General features: G+C 39.9%; 1 protein-coding gene across 3 annotated transcripts; it reads right to left on the bottom strand.

Annotated features, from left to right (window-relative positions):
- Nucleotides 1-1,418: 1,418 nt before the first annotated feature.
- Nucleotides 1,419-12,775, bottom strand: eno1a (enolase 1a, (alpha)). 3 transcript variants are annotated; one of them, XM_042491377.2, is made up of 12 exons: nucleotides 12,626-12,775; nucleotides 9,878-9,972; nucleotides 7,982-8,077; nucleotides 6,903-6,961; nucleotides 6,072-6,141; nucleotides 5,553-5,686; nucleotides 5,181-5,403; nucleotides 4,569-4,766; nucleotides 3,591-3,792; nucleotides 3,389-3,497; nucleotides 2,628-2,686; nucleotides 1,419-1,937 (listed from the first exon to the last, which is right to left on the bottom strand). In XM_042491377.2, the coding sequence occupies exons 2-12, from the start codon at nucleotides 9,960-9,962 to the stop codon at nucleotides 1,874-1,876; spliced, it is 1,299 nt and encodes a 432-aa protein (XP_042347311.1). In that variant the 5' UTR covers nucleotides 9,963-9,972; nucleotides 12,626-12,775; the 3' UTR covers nucleotides 1,419-1,873. The 3 variants fall into 3 exon arrangements, with proteins under 3 accessions (XP_042347311.1, XP_042347310.1, XP_087938362.1); XM_042491376.2 differs by lacking the exon at nucleotides 6,903-6,961 and adding an exon at nucleotides 6,594-6,652 and having other exon boundaries at nucleotides 12,626-12,774; XM_088082236.1 differs by lacking the exons at nucleotides 6,903-6,961; nucleotides 12,626-12,775 and adding exons at nucleotides 6,594-6,652; nucleotides 10,054-10,073.
- Nucleotides 12,776-21,028: the final 8,253 nt, after the last annotated feature.

Here is a 21,028-nt window from a genome sequence, read left to right as displayed (position 1 = left end):
TAGATATGAGGGTCATTCTAAGGTAACGAAAACACAAGGATTCTTTTTTTCCAGGTGATTTTTCACTAAAGATTACATATTTATTATATTTCATGTCAGCCAATATCTCTTCCTAAATCCCACACACTGGACCTTTTAATGGCATTTTGGTGGCTTTTATTTTTCAACAAGGAACATGTCAATGTAGTGTATAGATGTGGCCACTAGATGGCACAGGTCTCAAGGAAAAGAAATGAAACCCTGCCTATAGGCTGCAATCCAGGCTGTGATATCAATTTACTAGTCACCCAGATTTACCCTCTTAACTCTTTGAACCTCCTGTGCAAACATTATTGAAGAGTGAAGATGCTAAAGGAAATCTGCAGCAGATGATAGCTGCAGGATGTTTATAGCCTCTCTTATATACGCTAGGTAGTTTCTTTGTACCGGTGATTTGTAATACATCTCCTTGGTGACGGCTAAACAATGGAGGCAGGTTCAGACAGGGCTCACACAAAGTGAATTGGTGTGGCACAGGCCCAGCTGGCAATCCCCCCTGGTACCATACCACTGGTGAATAGACCCTCATTTATCTTGGCAAGGCTCAGTACAAAAAGAGCCTGCAGAGAGCTTCGGGATTCTTTTACCCAGGGGGACAGAAATGGCGTCCCCCAAGCCCTGAGCTCATGTTTCTGCCTCTCAGTGGCACTCAGATTACATCACAGGCCTCAAACAGACCTGAAGATACTCTCATTTTCTCTGCAAGACAGCTATGGTTTGTGATTAGAAATGTGTTTAACTTCAGTATCTTTGAACTGATATGGGAATTTTAAGTAAAACGTATAATTGAAGCTCTATCCCACAGTACACTCCTGAGAGTGTACAGTACTGTGCAAAAGTCTTAGGCCACCATAGAGTTGTTGTATTAGTAAAGTTGTAATGAGGCTATACTGTATAAATATATTTTTTTCCTCAGTCTTTATTGAGATACAAAGAAAATTAAGATTAAGGACATTAAGACACCAGAAAAGTCAGAAGAAAATGGCTTCTGTAGACTAAAGTCAATTCTTAGTGTGAAACGTGGAATTGTAACAACAAAAAGGTAGCTCAAACAATACACACTGAGCTTTGGACGTCTCTTGAATGCAACCCGGTTGTAAATACACCAGATTAGTATTGTAAATCTCATATTGTCTGCCCAAGAGAGTTCAAGCAAAGTGAAAATGAAGGTCACACTAAAAAGTTTGGCCTCTTGAAGTTGTTTTATTCTGAAATATTTGTGTTTTATACATACTTCCTGTATGTTCTGGTTGTATTTTAGTAAAGAGACTACTGAGAAATAAATATGTATGATCATTATAACCTTGCTAAGATAACAAAGTTTAAGGTGGCCTCTGTCTTTTGCACAATACAGTAGATTAAAAGAAATTACGAAAACGTTTCAAACTATGTTGTTTATTACATTTTCCTGCCAACGCTTACAGCAACACAAGACCGTGTCAGATGGGACACATTGCACATACAGTACTGTTACCACTGCTCGAGGCAGAGCCGGACTACACTTACAGTAGCTCGAATACTCTGTAGAGGACCAAAAAATCACTACAACTCACGAGAAGCTTAACAAAAATCTCTCACACATTTACACGGACACAAACATAGGGACCAACACTATTCAGGAGCGTAAGCATAGTTTGAGGATGAGCTGAGCTGTGGTCGCACTAGGACGTACTGTAGCTTCTCCACGCCACAGACCACAGACTTGGACCTTGGATTTCAGCAGTTATCTTTCCACCTTCTCTCCAGACAAGGCAGGCAACCTAGCGTGGCGTATATGTGTGTGGGGATTATTTATGAGCAGTGAACACACGGAGCCCTGAGGAGGCAGACCAGCTCAGATGGGGTGCCTGAAATTCTGGCCGGCAAAACGGGCTTTGTCGCCGAGCTCCTCTTCGATCCTGAGAAAGTGATGACAGTTTGTTATCAATCGATAGCCTTAGAAAATCAGCAAGAACACACAGCTTACATTCAAAGTTCCTACAGATGACATTTTTTCAAAATTTCACTGGGAATTAAATTTGAGACCAATTTTGCCAAGACTGAAGAAGAAAAAAAAAATCAACCAACATCATTTTCTTAGGGTTTTGTCAAGTTTTAATGTTAAAAATATGATCTACTTCAAATTTTCCAAAATAAATGAATAAATCTTTCTGGAGCACACGTGGAAAACAATGAAAATCTTCTTGGTTTGCCTTGAAAAAAGCTTGTTCATTCTGATTGATGTGGTAAATGTATATGAGTGTAGTTGGCTCCTCTATCCTGATCTGTGTGACATTAATGTAGTTGGCATGTGGTAAATTATTTTTAAAAAATTGACATTACCAATTATTTTTTATATTTTTACAATGCAATGTCAGAAAAAGGACTCATTATATCCTACACCCCATGTCTTAGCATTTAGACTTCTCACAGAGAGATTAAAGCTATTTTTAATGCGAATTAAGGCCTTTTTTTTTTAAATCAATGAATTCAGTGCCTTTCAAGACTTTTTAAGGATCCGAGAGAGCCCCGTATACCGTTGCTAAAGGTCAGTGGCACTGTAAAGATGTGACGTAAGAAGTAAGCATATATTTTTGGACTGGACTCACCTGAGCAGCTGATTGTACTTGGCCAAGCGCTCAGAACGGCAAGGTGCACCTGTCTTGATCTGGGAGAGGAATTAAACAACATATAAGACTCAATCTTTGATATTAAAGCTACATCTGTGGTACGGTTTGAATAGTCAGCTTTAAAGGCCCCATATTATGCTAATTTTGAGGTCCATGCTTGTATTTTCAGGTTTCTACTAGAGCGTTTCTACATCTCGCAATTTCTGCCTGAATGTGCCTGTGTTCACCCTCTGTCTGAAACGCTCATTTTAGTGCCTGCTTCTTTAAGCCCCCCTCCTGAAAAAAGCCCACTCTGCTCTGGTTGTTAACCAGCTCTGAGTCTGCCACATCTATGTTCTCTGCGTCTCTGCACCGTTATTGCACCATTCCTGCCAGCTGATGTCATACACATACACTGCAAAGTATTTCAAAAGGAAATACAGAGGGACCTATTTAAAATTTTATGTTTCAAGTCTTAAACAGTCTATATTGTGTTTGTGACATCACAAATTCACATTAGCTACAACGGCTTGTTTTAAAAGCACAATTTCTGAATTCACTTAGTGCGCATGTCTCTTTGCATTGAACGTTTTAAAGTTTTGCAGTATTTGTATAGTCCCTTAAGCTGCTTTATATTAAAAAATGTTGTGGAAATCTGACTTTTTACAATATGGGACCTTTAAAAATCTCAACTTTAGTGACACAGAGCAGATAATTGCCAGAATAAGAATGAAAAAATGACTGGTATGTGAAAGTATCACCTGTCCAGTGCAGAGTCCGACCACCAAGTCAGCGATGAAGGTGTCCTCTGTCTCTCCAGAGCGATGGCTGACCATCACACCCCAGCCGTTCTTCTGGGCCAACTGGCAGCTAAAAGCAAGACACATTTCAGCCCTATGAGCCAGCTTGTTTACTTTCTTGGATTTTAAGTGAGTTCACAACTGCTCTGTTGTCGACACTTACGCCTGCAGGGACTCTGTGACGGAGCCAATCTGGTTAACTTTAAGCAGCAGGCAGTTGCAGGCCTTGTCAGTCACACCCTTCTGGATGCGTTTGGGGTTGGTGACTGTGAGGTCATCACCCACCACCTGGATGCTGGTGCTGGCCGTGAATTTGGACCACGCCTCCCAGTCATCCTGGTCAAAGGGGTCCTCAATGGACACCACTGTAAGATAAGCAGGTGATAATAACATTACAGTCAATTTTAAGTCCAACATGAAAGCGTTGCTGAACAGTCACTATCTACAGAAATATGCCAAAACTAATGTTTTTGACCACATGGTGGCAGCAGACACAAGCTGCTAAATGCTCCACTATGTTCACAGGCTCTCTGCTAACTTTGACACTAATGTACAGTGGTTTTCTTCAGGGTGTTGCTGAAAACAATGCTTATGAGACTAGTGAAGGTGAACCAAAAGACTGCATTTGCAGACAGAGGCGGCATGTGCACATAAGCTTCTACACATACTATACTTCATGTCTGTACAGGTCCACATTTTTGTACATGTCCTTGCATGCAGTGTTTGAGTCTGTCATCCATGCTTTGTTGCGGCTGCAAGACATGCTAAAAAATATCATATCATGATTATTTTTCACTGCATTTTCTCAAAAAATAAATAAATAAATAAATAAAAATTATGATGTGATTTTTGTCAGGTTTGTACCAAACTAGCATGTTCATTTATGTCTGGAATATGATTTGGAGGCTTGGGCATCCTAATAGCACCACAATGGTTTGTTTTAAGAAGTATGTTGAGACAAATTTCCACTTAAAAACACCTGGCTGTATTGCAATTACATTAATATATTTCAAGTAACTGTAAATTCCAAGCTGTGGCCTTTTCTTGTTATATTAAATGGATCTCAATAATATCTTTGCTATGCTGCATAATTGGGAGCAGTAAGGAGTATGAGTTTTCAGGCTCTGTGTTAAAAACCCACCAGGGTAATCTTTGACAAAGCCCCTGTAGAGGTCAGCCAGCTGATCAGGGGTGATGTAGCGGCTGGGGTCGTCAGGAGACTTGAAGTCCAGGTCGTACTTGCCAGCCTTGTAGAACTCGGAGGCAGCCACATCCATGCCAATGACAATCTTATCAGTGTATCCGGCCTTGGCGATGGCATTCTTCAGCAGCTCCAGAGCTGAGACAAAAACAACATGCTACGTTAAAAACATGACTAGAGATGTTGCTAATAAAATCAAAACATTCACTTTTCACAAATGAGTCACCACTGAGGACTCTGCTCCAGTGGGGGCATTTGCCATATCAGCACCTCGACCTGACACTGGAGTCACAGGCTGGCAGTCAGTGTGCACGGTGCAGTGCTGCGGCCTTAATTTAGAAACCATATGTCAGCCTAGGAGTGACATGATAAGTGAAGTGCTTCCCTGAGAGGTCTAAGAATGTTATGCTTTCAAGACACTCCTATCGGTCAAGTCAAGGCACACAGTAACAGCTTCTATGATCAGCTTCTTCCTCAAAAAAAAAAAAACAATCCCCCAGCAGTGTCCTAAAATAACTATTTACATAGCCAATGTTTAATGTTTCCTCTCACCTTCCTTGTTCTCCAGGATGTTGGGGGCAAAGCCTCCCTCGTCTCCTACATTAGTGGCATCCTTGCCGTATTTCTCTTTGATGACATTCTTTAGGTTATGGTAGACTTCAGCACCGATACGCATGGCCTCCTTGAAGTTGCTGGCTCCCACAGGCAGGATCATGAACTCCTGCATGGCCAGCTTGTTGCCTGCATGGGAGCCGCCGTTGATGACATTGAAAGCCTGAGAGGAAGCAGAGAGGATCGGCTTTCAGCCTAATGGAATCTCGACTGAATTTACGACTCTTTGGATCAAACATTAAAAGGCACACGTTTGTCAGGAGGACTATTAGCAATAAGCTCTTAATTAGGTGACTGCGGTGTTGTGCTCACAGGGACAGGGAGGATGACTTCAGGGTTGCCAGCCAGGTCAGCGATGTGGCGGTAGAGGGGAACGCCCTTCTCTGCTGCACCAGCCTTGCACACAGCCAGGGAGACGCCCAGGATGGCATTAGCACCAAACTTAGCTGAGGGAGAGTAGACAACGATATTTCAATATATTGTGTATACTGTGTGTAGACTGCATTTATGAAACATTACTGTCTTCTGATATCGATATTCTTCATTTTCTGGGCTAATTGGTCAAAAATCAATAATGCATGATCCTGAAGTTGATTTGACTTTTCTGTTGCATAAATACAACATATGCTTTTTCGAGGAGCTGAAACCCTATTGTTTTTGGGCTGTTTAATATTTTCCTTAAAAAAATGTTTTTGTAAATTCTTGTGAAGTGGTAAATCATGGCATTACTTTTTAATTTTTTTTTTTAACCAATCATTGAAAGTTGTGACCAAATGCTGGTTAACAACTATGTTATGAAACTCAGTTGTAGTACGTGAAGTAGCATCTTACACTTGTTTTCTGTGCCATCCATGTCAAGCATCAGCTGGTCGATCTTGGTCTGCTCCAGTACGCTCACATTCTGTAGAAGACATGACATGACAAGTTATAATGTACATTTAGAAATAAAAGATTAAATATGTTTAATTCTGACTCATTAGTTCAGAAGAACACACTGAAATCGTGTTAGAAAAAATCACAGCATCCAAAAGTTATATCACTGGAGCTCTGCTAATAAAGTGGTTATAGATACTTTAGATGTATTATTTTCATAGATGCAAAGGTAAAAAACAATGAGTTCAATAAAACAGGGAAGAACAACCAACAGATTAATGTGTCAGTTTGATGCAATATCTTACCACTTGTTTAATAATAAGACTGTCAGTGCTGCTGCCAAGTTATTAATATTTTTGTGTAAACATTTTCAACTGAATTTTTAAGATAAACAAAAACTAATTTAAGAGACTGATCCATCGATATGAGTCTCTTGAAACTAGTACACAGTAAAATTAGTCAAACAATAAATGGTCCTACCTTGGAAACCAGTGCAGGTGCAATTACTGTATTGATATTCTCAACAGCTTTTTTGACACCTGCAAAGGAACAAGCAGACCATGACTGATTCAGACAGAAGACCATGCAGAGCAGGCGAGGCAGATGTCCACAGAGCACCTCGTCCAATCTCACGTGGGTGCGTAAGTAATTCTGAGGAATTTTCTTTTTAGGTCTGTGAACTTCTGCTGGTGCCCGTCAAGGTTAGTTTTCAACGGCAAAGCCATTCTTCATGCTGCTGTGCACACGGATATGTAAGAGAATCATCCTGTTATGCCACACTATATTTACCTGGTTACACAATGCAGGGGCCAAGAATTCATTTACATATTTAACTGCTCTTTTGACGCCTAACAGGAGGAAGAAACGGAAATGAAGGTAGGAGGAGATGAGGACAGACAACAGAACATATAGTCATGTTGAAATGACGTGAAAAATAGCAGCAGAATAGAGGAAAAACTGTGCACTGTGTATCAAGATGGATGAAGCATCTCCACTTCCTCCCACTGTACAAAAATGAAGCCAAAATACCCTAGATACGACCGTCGTCATCTTGCTCTGGAGCCATCATTTGGATCCAGAGTCTGCGCAGTATTGATCTCAGCAGTATCAAGGTCCCGCCCATTTACCAATCCAACTAATTATGAGCAGCACCACTAGTCACGAGTGCACCAATTGGCACACATAACTGTCAATCAGGACGTCAACCCTGCTTTTAATAGCACCAAATACTAATTCCAGCCAAAAACAAACACTATCTAAAATGACAGAAACCATCTTTAGGATAAATTAATTTGCCAGGCACTTTGAATTTTTAGTTTGTCTCATATTGTATCTATTAAAATGAGGCCCCCAGGCCCCATTCATTCCTACGGGGGGTGCTCAGTGGAGCATTAAGCCAAAATGGTTCAACTGCTGAATGTGAAATTATCCAGATGATCCGGGGATTATCGGCACTACTTTCTATACTGTGCGGCCCACAGAGTATGTGTACTACAGACTTACAGCAGCTGAGCCGCTGACTTCTGGTTTGGCACTCCACTAACTGGAACGGGAATAAAGCATTTACAGCTCTCCGAGACTTTCCAAATGTTATCGGACCGAATGGATCAAATCTTGGAAATGAAACGAGTAATTTCACAGGGGTTATCACACTCACAAAAATGTACCCACTAATTTCTTGTTTCGGCCACACGGCATCATGGGACAGTGTAATTACACTGTTCGGCCACTACGAAAATTGGCTTCAGAGTCCACAGGGCCTGGATGTTTTGGCTTCACTTTTGGGGAGCTGACATATCGTCCATCTTTATATACAGTCTATGAGGAAAACAGAAACATTTAAGAGTGAATCAGTACAGACGGCTCACCTTTGCCCATGTAACGTGTTGGGTCCTTGTCACGGAGCTCCAGAGCCTCGTAGACGCCTGTGGAGGCTCCGCTGGGCACTGCAGCTCTGAAAAGACCTTGAGACACAGAGGACATTTTGTAAAAGTCATTTCCTAAAGTGCTGTGTCATGCCCGACAAGACGCAAAGGACTGACTGCAGTTTGATTAATGTCGAAATGTAATTTTCCCTATTAGCCATTAACTGTGTAAACTTTGTGATTGCTATGTGATATTTACACAGCACAGACTCCGCAAACATAAACATGTCTGATAGAGCATTAAGTGCAGGAGGGGCTCCTTGATATTCAATAAGCAGCAGCAACTACAAAGCACTAGGGGACGCCATCGCCATCTAATCAGCTAAAGGCCGTCCCAGTGTCCATCTTTTTTTTCTTCCTGTCCACAGAGAGAAATAAAGCATGTGTGGAGGAAGTTGTCCTGGGTGTGCGGCAGAGGGCTGTGATGTAACAGAGGACGACAGGCTGCCAACCGAGCATGTGCAATGCATCTGTGGAAGGATGCCAAGCCACGCCCCGTACAGAAGAGGATGGCCATTTTGGATTCAACCTAGTGAGGAAGAACTGGGGATGAGCAGGAAACTATTCAGTTTGCTCAGTGAACCGGCAGAGATGGTGCGAGTCTGAGGGGATTTACGGCTTAGGACAGGAGCTTAGCAAATCATCTGCATCAAGACATCACCTGGCTGCAGCTGGGGGATGCTGGCAACAGTCCATCAGGCTATCACATCATATTAACATTTTATCTGGATAAAATCCATGGCCCAAATGCAATAAAAAATAAAGCACATAACAGTAGCAGTGATGTAAATGTATCTCTAGATCACTAGGGATACTGTAACAAGAACAGGAGGTTTTCTAGTATGACTGTGACCGCGAGACAACCTGGTTACATAACACAGCAAAACACATTACAGTAACTATGACAGACATGCTCTGGGAGCAGCATACTCTTTTTTGGTGTGTGCTGTTAATGATGCCATAATAGGCCTGACTGGCAGACTTGAAAGGGAATCTTGAAAAAAAAGAAGAAAGGTGCTATTTACAGTAAACTGGAGCCCTTAGCAAACATCCCACACTCGTGAAAAGACGACAGGGCTGCAGAGGAGAACAGCTGATTTAAAGCCACTGTATTCAGGGCAGTGCAGCCACTCACTTCCATGTCAGTGCTCATTCAGGTTGCTTCATTAACATTCTCAGGACATTTCATTGGGTTGAGCTGTTCCTTTGTTTTAGCTCTCAGAGCAGAGCGCCTCGCCAAAAAACTTCAATTACAGTCAAGCCATTAGTTAATTGATCTCAACTGTAGGCAGACATGTCAGACATTGCAGGGTTTCGATGCTTTATGCTCTACAGCTTTATTGTGTAATCTAGCATACAATTAGGTGAGGGAAGCATACTGAAGATTGAATTTACTCGACATCTCCACCTTGCAAGGATTGAACTTAACTTATATGTTTTTGCAAGAGGTACATACTGTAAGAGCTCTCAAAAGGAACCATTACAGTAACAGAGTGCTGTAGAGGCAGTGTGATATTACAGGAGCTATTTTCACACTTCCACCATCTGATCTGATCCACTCTGGGCCTGAGTCTGGCAACAGCAAGGGGCAACAGCGTAGGGTAAGACGCTGGCTTGACCATCCAAATCCAGTTTCCAGTAGCTACATAATTGGGCAAGACGCATAATGTGATAATCTCACTGCAGCATCGCACATACTGAGAAATAAAGACATGTGGATGAGTTTGAATAACCTGTTAAACAATGTGTAGCAGTTGAAAAGTTTGAAGCTAGTTGTGCCACCCTTGACCACAATTTGTGAACATATACAGTACATGAAATACATTAGCCATACGATACCTTTCTTGGTGTACAGATCAACCTCCACAGTGGGGTTTCCACGGGAGTCGAAAATCTCACGAGCGTGAATCTTCAGGATGGACATGATTCTGGATCTGCAGATGAAATGACAGAAGAGACATCAGTATGTTGCCGTTCCACAGGTCACGCACGCAGACGACAGCACTGTTACTTACTGAATTAAAGCTTCAAGTTAAAAGAGTGAGTTGGCGATAATTTCAGTGCTCAATATCGCAGGCGAGACCAAATGTAATCTAATTTATAGCTTGAGTTTGGAGCAGTACACCATCTAAGGGATTCTCTAGTTAAACATATATACGAGCAGCCATGAGCACCACCTGCACCAACTGATGCAGGCAGGCCAGCATGGCAGATATATGACTCAGAGAGAGGTGTGGCTTATGCAGCAAGAAAAAAATCTCTGCAACTCCTCTGAGTTTACTTAATATATCAGATTATAAAACGACATTGCAAAACGCTTGCAAAACTGAGCTGAGAGCACTGCTGTCAAACAGGGAAGTCCTGATAGCAGTAGTGAAAAGCCACTCAGAGTAACAATAGGTGAATGACTTTGCAAATTTCACATATGGCTCCATTTTTGTCCGAGTTGCACAGCACTGATATGGGTTAAAAACCTGACTAGTGGTGTAATCTCACAGAGCCTTCGTTATCTTTCCAAATTCCAGCAGTGGAGGTCAGAGAGAGTTTTAAGCCAGACAGTCTGGCCTGTACTATTGATTTTTACTTATTTTATCTAACTTGCCCTGTATCCACGCAACTTTCTCATCTACACACTCTGAATACACGAGTGAACTCCGAGTACAGTTTAACTAGTTAAATAAATCAAACTAAAGCCCCAGTTAAGTATTTCCATTTAATGGACTTTCCATAATTTCTTCTATAGCTGCACTCTAGTTTTTCTTGCAAAGCTACCATAGTTTAATTTACATTACTATCCTAGTTTAACTTGTTTTAACAGAAAGCATCTACTTTAGTGAAACTCATTGAACTAGCTGCTACAGAGGAATGAATGGAAACAAGTTTAACTAGAGGGCAGCTACAGCACAATCAATTAAAAGTCCTCTAAATGGAAAAACTTTACAGTTTACTGGAGCAAGGTATTGAACTTCAATACATTTTTGATACAGATGGAAATGTGGCCCTGGTGCAGAGTATTGGAAACTGTCAAGTTTGCATTTCATGTCTGGTCAGATTTGTAATCTTGTTTAGCTATTCTCTGATCAGATAGTCAGTGATTTAATTAAAAGTTTAACAAAGTTTAGGGTATTTTATCGAGTCAGTGTTCTCGTAAGGTTGTTTTCTATTGAGACAAAGAGATGCGTATACCACGTATACCTATGACAGAGAAATTTCAGCTTATAACCCCCCACCCCCATTAAACTTCCCCACCTCCACTGAATTTATAACACTAACAACAACACAAACAAAGCAGACATGAAACAATAAGACTATTAATACACTGTCTGACAGCAATAATCCATTAATCATTTAAATCATTTTTCAATTAAAAATGCCCCAAATCTCCAACTTCCAGCAATTGTGAGATTGCATATCTGCATGCCATTTTTTAACTAAGATCAAAGATGAAACATCTTTGAGTTTTGGACTGCTTAACATTACAAAGAAAGCTATTTTTAAAAAAATGTAATGTTGTTTTCCCACTATTTTCTGACATTGTATACACCAAGCGATTGATTGATTCATGGAAAATGAAATTGACAAATTCATCATTACTGAAAATAATTGTTAGTGGCGGCCCTAACATACAGAACCCACGTTATATTTTGGTCATGGATGTCTCTCATACACACTGCAGTAGATTTCTGTTCCTTTTTGCTGCCAGATCATTGCAAAGAGCAGGGAGGTAATCTGGGAGCACAAAATGGCACCCACAGATAAATAAATAATTGAGGATTGATACCGGATATGCTTGTAGCATGGTAGTTTGGTTTCAATTAGGCAACATTAGGGTCTGCCAGCAAGCCTTGTGTGTGTGTGTTAATTATCAGTATAATAATTATTGATAATAAAAGAAAAACTTTAAACTGCAGTAATAAATAAACTAACAATCTATTGACTTCAGTGGAATGACTTCTCAAAAGTATCTTTTGGGAGTCTGCTAAGTAGATAAATGGCTTACATCACATAGAGACACCTAAAGACACACTAAAGACTTTTTTCCTTTCACAAACAGTAATTTTCCTACAGTCGGTGGACACACCCCCATGTCTGCTGCAAGCAACTGGTCCATTAGCTCACTGCCTGAGCCAGCATGTGCAGCCTTGTCCCTCATACCCTCACTTATTTTAAAGCTTTGGACAAAAAAAGACACTAATAGTGGTTCTTTAACACATGGAGGGGACTGCTAGAAGTTGGACTTGCAACTTGACGCCCTTTTCCCACACACCCTGCAGCTCTAAATGGAGTGACATCTCGCCAGCTGACGGCCTGGTTTAAAAATAGATGGTGGTCAAACGAACTACTCCATCCCGTCAGCCACAAAACCGACAATTAACTGGCGTTTATAATCAACTCTAATAAAACATTTATCCGCTGACACGAGCACAAGTCTATGATGTGACCGGAACACCATGTACACATTTAAAAAAAGGAGAAAAGTTGTTTATATTAACACACACTGTCTTTGAATGTGCTCTTCAAATCTTCGTTGCTGTTGTTGGACACAAAATGCGCATTTAAAAGCAGAAATAGCGATATAAAAGTTACCTTTTTCCGGCCTAACTGTGTGCAAGGACGGTGCTGTGTCTCTCTCGTGCAGGCAGGCAGAGAAGGCGCTCGTGAGGCTTCGGGCTCGATGATAAGTGAATGGAAACGGGAAGTAAAGGCGCGACGGAGCAACGCTATTGGCTGGGACGAACTCACGAGGCAGACGAGTGCGAGGAAGGATGCACGTTCACCATCGGGAGACAGACGGACTTCACATCCATAATGAGGAGGATGCGGATATTTTAAATCGTAGAAAAAGCATCAGTTTTAGTAGACACTGAACATATAAACACGTAGAGGACAAGGATGTTTTAGTTTGAGGTGAATTATGGGTAATGTATTTTTCCGTGTGGGGATGAAAAGAGGCAGTATGCGGAAAGATGACGCATTGTGAGTACGTGCAGAGCGGCAGGCAGAGATCTCCGATGCAGTGGTTCGTTGTTGGTCACATGTCACCTGTGGTCACGTTTTTTGGCACTGACTTTTCTTTTCCCATCGCTAATATTGACAGAAAATATGTGACGATGGAGAGGTGTGTGCTTTCCTTGCAAGATCAAAAACCAAGATAGATGATGAGATGGTTTGCAGAATGTCTACATATTTAGAGTAAAACTGGTTGGGAAAAAAAGCACTTTTTTATAGCTGTATATCAACACGTAGCCTCTATAGAAGACCTGTTACATAAGATAGCCTATACCGTCCTAAAAAGGCTTATTGAACACGATGATTACATATAGCATACATTTAAAAACTTTTTTTTTTAACGGTTTACCGTTTTTAATATCGTCTTTTGACCTGCAAGTCACCAAATAAGTGATTAATGGGAAACTAAAGACGCGGTGATCTAAATATAACCCAATTTAAACTTTTGAAACCTGAGTAAATTTGTTATGTATAATGCATTTATGATATATTTTTATTTTTATTTTATTTATTGTCAACAACTTATTTTGCCTTAATTTCATTTTTGATTAAATATAACCATGCGTTTTCTGCGTATTTTAGTATGAAAAGTGTGAGAATGTAGAACTATTGCATTTGCACGAATACTTGCACAATTATGTACTAGTAAGAGTGACTCGAAGGTAATGCATGTGGACATTGCAGTAATGAATCATAACATGAGTGCATAGTGGGTTTCCCCCTCTGATGTCTCATCCATTACAGGACATTACAGGGGGGGAGTTCTGAATCACATACTTTTTCCTTTTACTTTTAGTAGGTACTATGGCTGCCCTTGCAAAGTATGCACTATTGCATGCGGTATACACACAATCAGGACATACTACTTCTTCATATTACTGCACCCTGAACTTTGACCCTCTTTCTCATATAACTGTTACCATGGAGATAAAACAAATCGCCATTTGCCAAACTCAACAGAGATGGAGGCTGCTATTGTTACTTAACAACATTTAACTTTAAAGTTATAACTGCATACATTGTGGATTCTAACATAGTATATTCATTTTATTAGCCTACATTTGCATTTCTCTACCACTGATATTTTCCTTTTTTTTTTGTTGGTGGCTATCTGTGAAATTTATTTTGTTCACTTAAACAATATATATTGCTATTATTACTGTGTGGTCATCAGTCCCTTGAATGCACTGTCATCATCATTGTGGCTTCTTTCAGCTGTCACCCAGCTGTCAAGATGTAAGGAAGCGGCAGCTACGCTGAGGATTGTGGGTAAGAATAGCCAGAAAAGCATACTGGCTTGCGTACTGCAAAATACGGCCGGATGTAGGAGGACATCCTGGTATTTTTGGCGTACTGCATTTTACATACTTTGTATTGGGACATACTAAATCTTTTTCTGCCGTACTAAATAGTTTGGCAGTAAGGGTATTGAAACGCAGGGAGGGTTTCACGCAGCAGCGCGTGCGCAGTGCAGCGAGCGCAGCAGCATCTAGAGCCGCTGCACGAGCTCCAGTGTGATGATGACAGCCTGCTGCAGTGACCTTGAGACTCTGTCAGTGGTAAATCCAACTGCGCCATCTGGTGCCCACATGCTCTCATTAAAATTTCACTGCAACAAGTGCCTCCAGCAGACATGTGCCAGCCTGTATGGAGTTCATTAGAAATGTAAGGATGGAGGAATTTATTGACTCAGTATTTATCCAAGAAGTGCCCAAATTGTCAGTCAAAGGGAAAAACATCTCTGGTATTTTGTTGTGATTACTCCCACGAGGAATCCTGTCCTTTTTAAGAATAAAAGCATGTGTATTAAAGAACAGCTATATTGGCAACACTGTAAAAACTAGTAAAAGTAGCAATACCATGCAATAACATCACTAAAAAGTAATAATCTTGCATTAAAAAGTGGCAGACGTTACTAAAAACATTAACAATGACTCCTATCAAGTGTCCCAGTGAGCCCAGACAGCGAGCCAGCAGTAACAATAGGACCCTGAAATTGAAGTGGCTAAAGAAAATTCATCCATTACTTATTTTATTATTCACACCTGTTTTTTCCCTAGTGTAATGTTTACAATGTTCTATGTTACATACAAGTAATAAGTCATGTTTTCACTAATTGTTAACTTGTCCCTGATACCTGCTGCACTCTGTACAGTCTCTTTGTTGACTGTGTGGAGGATTTTTAGCTGACATCTATACTGAAAACTCTCACGCAGCGGCTTTGCTGTAAACTTGACCCCAAATGGAATCTAACATAGTCACACATTGTTCCTCCCCTTACAGCGTGTTTGAGCAGGAAAGACTCCCATCTGGAACACTGACAACACTATGAACATCTATTTTCATTAAGAACTGAGTAAAGTCTAATCTGGTCCTAAAGAAGATTACTGGGTACCACTCTCTAATGATCATTGTAAAGGTTAATAAGTAATTCACTTGTGCTGTATGAATCAGTTCAAACAAATTTCAAAGAACAAACTGCTCTGTAGTTCATCAGAGAGGATAATCCAGTGGATTATTTGACACCTGACCTTCAGGAAAACTCCTGCTGAGCATCTGGACCACAACATATTTATAACTGCATATCTTATTTTACATTTAAAGCAGCAGAATTGATTATTTATGGCCTGGTAGTCTAATGGTTAAGGTGAAGTGGCAAAATGCAAAGGAGAAAAAAAAAGACAGAGCTAAAAAATGTTTTTTATTATTGGCTTACTATCTTTTATAGTTTGATGTATAAATATAAACTGAGAAACTCATGGCCCATATTAATGACTGTGTTGTATCAGCTGAATTGATGAGATAGACTATTATAAATGTATTTTTATTTTATTAATGAGGAAGAAAATTAACAGCAAAAGGGGTTCATCAAAACCTAAAATGTGTTTTTATTAATGGCTTATAAATGATTTATATTAATAAAGCATTAATAGATGTTAATCATTACTGAGCCTTAGTTATAACGTATAAACCCTTTATGAAAAGGTGACATTATTGCTTTGTCACTAGTTTAGGTTTAGGGTTTTGGATTACATTTTCAAAGAAAAGTTCAACATGTGGAGTACATGTTATGCTTATGTACCTTTCTGAGAGTTAAACAGACAGATTGATACCACTCCCATGTTCGTAATGTAAATGTTAAACTACAGCCTCTTAGCTTTGTTTAGTACAACAACTGGAAACTGGGAAAAGCAAGCCTGTTTCTGCCTGAAGGTAACAAAATCCCCCTGCCAGCACCTCTAATTAACATGTTATATCTTGTTTGTTCATTCAGTAGAAAAAATAGAAGAGTGAAAATGCCAATTTGCTGTCTTATTTTAGATTCTTTATTGACTGAGTACAGTAACTTTCCACTCTTTTTTCAGCTGAATTCTGCTCCAGGTCCAGGGGCATCTTGCAAAATGCTTGTGTTTACCGAAATATTAGTCTCCTCCCTTCAGTCACACATTTACCTTCATTTAGTTTGCCTCCAGTCTGTCCCCTGCAGGTATCTAAAGTTTCTACCCCCTGTGTGTTGAACTGGGCCCAACTCACACCATCCACCTGCTAATCTGCTGGTCAACATCAAAAAGCTGCGCCGGGATGTGAGAAAACATAACAGAGTCGGTGATCTGTAGCAAGTTTGCTCTCCGTCGGTTTAAAATATTTCCCATAACTAAAGCAGCAACAGTCTCTGATGGCAGGCAGCCTGCGTGGAGGGTGGGATGCCGAGCAAAGTAAAAGCTGCATATTTTTGAGGAATTGGCTGAACATGAACTCCTCTGTCGTCTTTGCCCTCTGGGTCCAACTAATCCCCAGTTGAGGAATCTACACCTGCTGTGACATTGTAAGAAAATATGACATGCATACATTCACATTTCCATGATGGTGACAGTAAAATCCTACCACCTTAATTCTTCAGAGAAAGCCTTATGGTCTATTAAAATGTTAAGCCGCCCTTAATGTCAGACTAATTTGCTCCAGTAGAGCTTCTCAGTGACTCAGTGGTTGTACTGGGCAGCTTCCAGGTGTGAACATCTGTAACTGAGCGAGCAGGCCTGGAAAGAGCATTCATGCTCAATGGACCCTGGTTGAAAAAAAGTAAATAAAGACTTAAGACCCATCAGTTCACATGTCATAATGGCTCAGTATGCTTTCATGCATACAAAATAACTCGGGTAACTGTGACAGATATGTTTTTTTTAACACAACCACATGATTCTAAGAAATACTACTTCTCCACATGTCTGAGTGTGCATGATCTCTGTGGTCGTCTGATGGATAGAAACTTCTTAGTAACACAGATAAAAGAAAAATGACAATGGTTGTCATTTATCATCGAAATTAGGCAATAGTACGCACAGTTTCAGTTGCACAGTTAAAGTTATTTGACTGTCACACAAAAAAAGTGCCATTTTTTCAAGTGCAGTTCATTTCCTCTTTCTCACTCAAGAACAGAACCTGTCCCATCCACATGGTGGCTCTGTTGGAAGGCCTTATATTCGTTAAAGGTGTCAAGGAGCTCAGAAATCGCAAGCGGGTGGGGCGGTGGATGGATCCAGCAAACCCCAGACTTTTGTTAACGTCATGTTAGCGGCAAATTGTGTCAAAACAGTGTAGAATTACAAAAAAATTATGAAAAGGAAAATCTTTTAGAGGCAGTAGCACAAAATGTGTAGACTAAAAATAGTAACCCAGGCTTTGAACTTTGAAAGACAAATAGGCCAGTAACATAAACTCTTTGTTTTGCATGAACAAGGGTTGATTGGTGTTAAAACAGATGTTAACCACAGTTCACAGCTGATGGTGGAAGATACTGACGTGTTGCAGATGAGAGAAATGTGTGCAGCACAGCCAGCAGTAACTTTAAGCTACCAGCTGTTTGCAGTTAGAAACAAACACATTGCGAACATAATGAACATCTTCACGCTCACTAGTTAGTTGTTAGTTTGTAAAGTGTTTTTATATGTGTCGTATGTGTTGCTAGCACGTGTGTACAAATCATAAGCATATTTTTTCTTCTTATCAGTGTGATTTGTTGTTCATTCGGTCATTTCTGTCATATTGATCCATTCTTAACCCTTTGAAACCTGGGTAAATTGATTTGATTTCTTTTTAAAAACATCAGAAGTAGGCAATTAGCAGCTTGATAACCCAAAAATTAAAAAGAAATTAAGAAAAATTTACAGAAAAAAATGATGGAAAAAAAAATATAAGGAAATGGACCTGAAAAATTATAACAACTCTGTCAAATTATTTTAAAAATAATTATGATAAAACTTTTTTTGAAAAAAACTCTAAATTTTAACGCAGAAATTATGCTTTACTTATCTTCTTGCAATTTGCAGGACATTTTTTCCAAGTTTCTCATTTTCCCCATGTTTTCAAAAGAAGTCAAAGGTTTTAATACTTGTGAAAGGCGTCTGAATTCAGCACAAAAAAAGCGATGTCAATCCCGGTTTCAAAGGATTTACAACTTTCACCTTATCATCACAACCAAGAAACTTTAAATCAAACTGTAGTCGGGCAACAAAGACTTGTTCTCATAGTGGATATAAGTAACTGTATACTGGATGAAAAGTCTAGCCACCGGGAGTCATGTGGTTTGAATTGGTCTGTTAACTGCATCGCCATCACACATCATCAAAATTAAATTATTAAGCAGTAGGTTCTTGTTTTTTCCCCAACAGGGCACTGGGAGAACGTTGAACAAGAGCCCTCCAGTGTAATAAAATCTGACTCATAAAAATGCAAGAGGACATCTTAAAGGTCAAACTCAGGATCCCTGTGATGAAACGTGGTATCGTAGGAGTTTGCAGCACTCACTTTTTGTAAATTTCATCCTGCACTTGCGCATTTGTACTCAAGAAAAATTTACTTTTGTTAATTTCTCACGACAGAATTTAGCTTTGTGTATCTCTTAAATGGTTTTGTCTCCTCGTCACCAAGACCAACACAAGACACGGTACATACAGCCTGCAGCTTAAACATACATATGTCAAGCTCACCCTATGTGGGCTTTAAATTACTAGGCTTGCTCTTTGCCGCACGTCATTTAAGTCACAGAGACCTTAAAAACTATTATTGTCCTCGGGGCAAAGATAAACAGTGATTTACTATGGAAAAAGACAGCTTCATTTCTAAGTGCTGGTTTATGCAAGTTGAGCGCCGGGGGGCATCAAACCTGCAGCTTCTTAATGATCTCAGACTTTGTGTGAGGAGAAAACACTCTCCTGTCACTTTATCTGAAAAGGTCAGCTCTGTTTTCTCCACCTGGGCTTGTTTAAAGCTGTTTTTATCAGCCTTTAGGTGTTGATAGCCAAACACAGAGACAACTGGTATCAATCAGGAGCAGGCCAACGAGAAGCCGTAACTCTATTATAGAGAGGCAGGATGTGAGTGAAACAATGAGAGTCTTAAATCAAGGTGGGCCCTTTGATCATTTTGTAACCCAAGCAGGTCACACAAACTCTCACTCTCAAGAGATTTGTGTTACTACATTTATGAGGACACTCTGCGACTAAATATTTCCAAACTTAGTTTACCTTGGCCTTTGTTTAAGTGCACAGGTCAAATCCCAGTCCTAAATTACATAAAACCCAACAATAATTCCAGTTTAAACCCTAAATTAAAGAAATAATTCAACATTTTGGGTAATATACTTATTTACTTTCTTGCTGAGAGTAAGATGAGAAGATCAATACTGACCTGTGATAAATATGAAGCCACAGTGAGGAGCCAGAAAATTAAGCTTTGCATAAAGACTAGAAAACGGTGGAAAAGCTAGCCTAGCTCTGTCAAAAATGTAACAAAATAGAGGACTTACCAGACTTGGCAAAGCACAGTAACTTTCTGGAGTCCCAAATGTTTGCCCAACATCATGGTGGAAGACACTCATGGCCCAAAAATGTGCAATGCATAACTCCTCGTAAAACTCGTAACTTTGCTTTTCTTCAGCAAAATAACCAGAATAAATGTCAGCATCATAGGTTGCAGCCTCGCAGGGGACACGTCCCCTCAATATTTAGAATGTGCATTTGCCCCATTTGTCGCCACTAGTTCTTTGATGTCGGTTTGGTGTGTCTGGGCCTTTAGAGGCTGTTTTTTGTTCAGCTTGAACAAACAACATATGGGGTGTTAATAAATGAGCTCTTTTCAGTCTTAATGCTAAGCTAAAATAACCTTGCTGAAGCCTTATATTTACCAGACAGATGCGAGAGTGGTATCAATCTTTTTCATCCAATTCTCACTAAAAAAGTGATTAAGCATATTTCCCAACAATTCATTTGAAATCCCGACCAAAATTCCCCCTCTGAAGAGAAGCAAACTGTTTTACTTTCCCTTATTTGTACGCCATTGTGAGGACATTTCTCTTCCTGGGCAAACTGTACACTCACACACCTCAGAGTCAAACAGCTCTGGCATGTACTGCTGAGTTGTTGGACATGTTGCAACTAGTGTGAATGAACAGGTGATACATGTCATATTATACTATTTCTTACAACCATAGGCTCTCATGTTGTTTTATCAGAAGCGATCAGCATTTTCTCAGAATGACTTGGAGCTTTACCAACAAGTGACAGTGGTATGAGTGTGCTTGTAGCATTTCCTGTGAAGTCAAATGACAAGTTATTTAACAAAAGGGCTGCAAGTAAAAGATACTTAAATTTTGAAACCTAAATTGCTTGATTGGATGAAGGCAATGAGGAAGGAAAGAAGAAATGGCCCCCAAATTATCAAGAAATCAGTAAAAGTACAAGAAAATTACAAGAAAATGAGTTTAGAAAAATGACATAAAAAGAAAGTTAAAAAAAATAAGGCACGCAAAACGTAAAACATTTTACCCATGCTTTAAAAAAATAAATTGCTAAATCTGCTATTTTTAAACACACACACACAAGCACACACACACACACACACACACACACACACACACACACACACACACATATACACACACATACATACATATACATATACACACATATATTGACTTTCACA

The sequence above is a fragment of the Plectropomus leopardus genome, chromosome 9 (assembly GCF_026936395.1).
Source record: "Plectropomus leopardus strain MGB_pleo_1.0 chromosome 9, ASM2693639v1, whole genome shotgun sequence".
Classification (NCBI taxonomy): Eukaryota; Metazoa; Chordata; class Actinopteri; order Perciformes; family Serranidae; genus Plectropomus; species Plectropomus leopardus.
Note: the sequence above shows the minus strand (reverse complement) of the source record. Positions and strands in the feature narration are given on the sequence as shown.

Excerpts from the sequence above, each read along its gene's own strand:
- eno1a (XM_042491377.2), bottom strand. The coding sequence starts at position 9,962 with ATGTCCATCCTGAAGATTCACGCTCGTGAGATTTTCGACTCCCGTGGA. Across the intron at positions 6,962-7,981 it reads AACACGTTACATGGGCAAAG|GCGTCAAAAGAGCAGTTAAA; the intron begins GTGAGCCGTCTG and ends TCCTCCTGTTAG. Across the intron at positions 2,687-3,388 it reads TCGGACTCTGCACTGGACAG|ATCAAGACAGGTGCACCTTG; the intron begins GTGATACTTTCA and ends TTCCTCTCCCAG.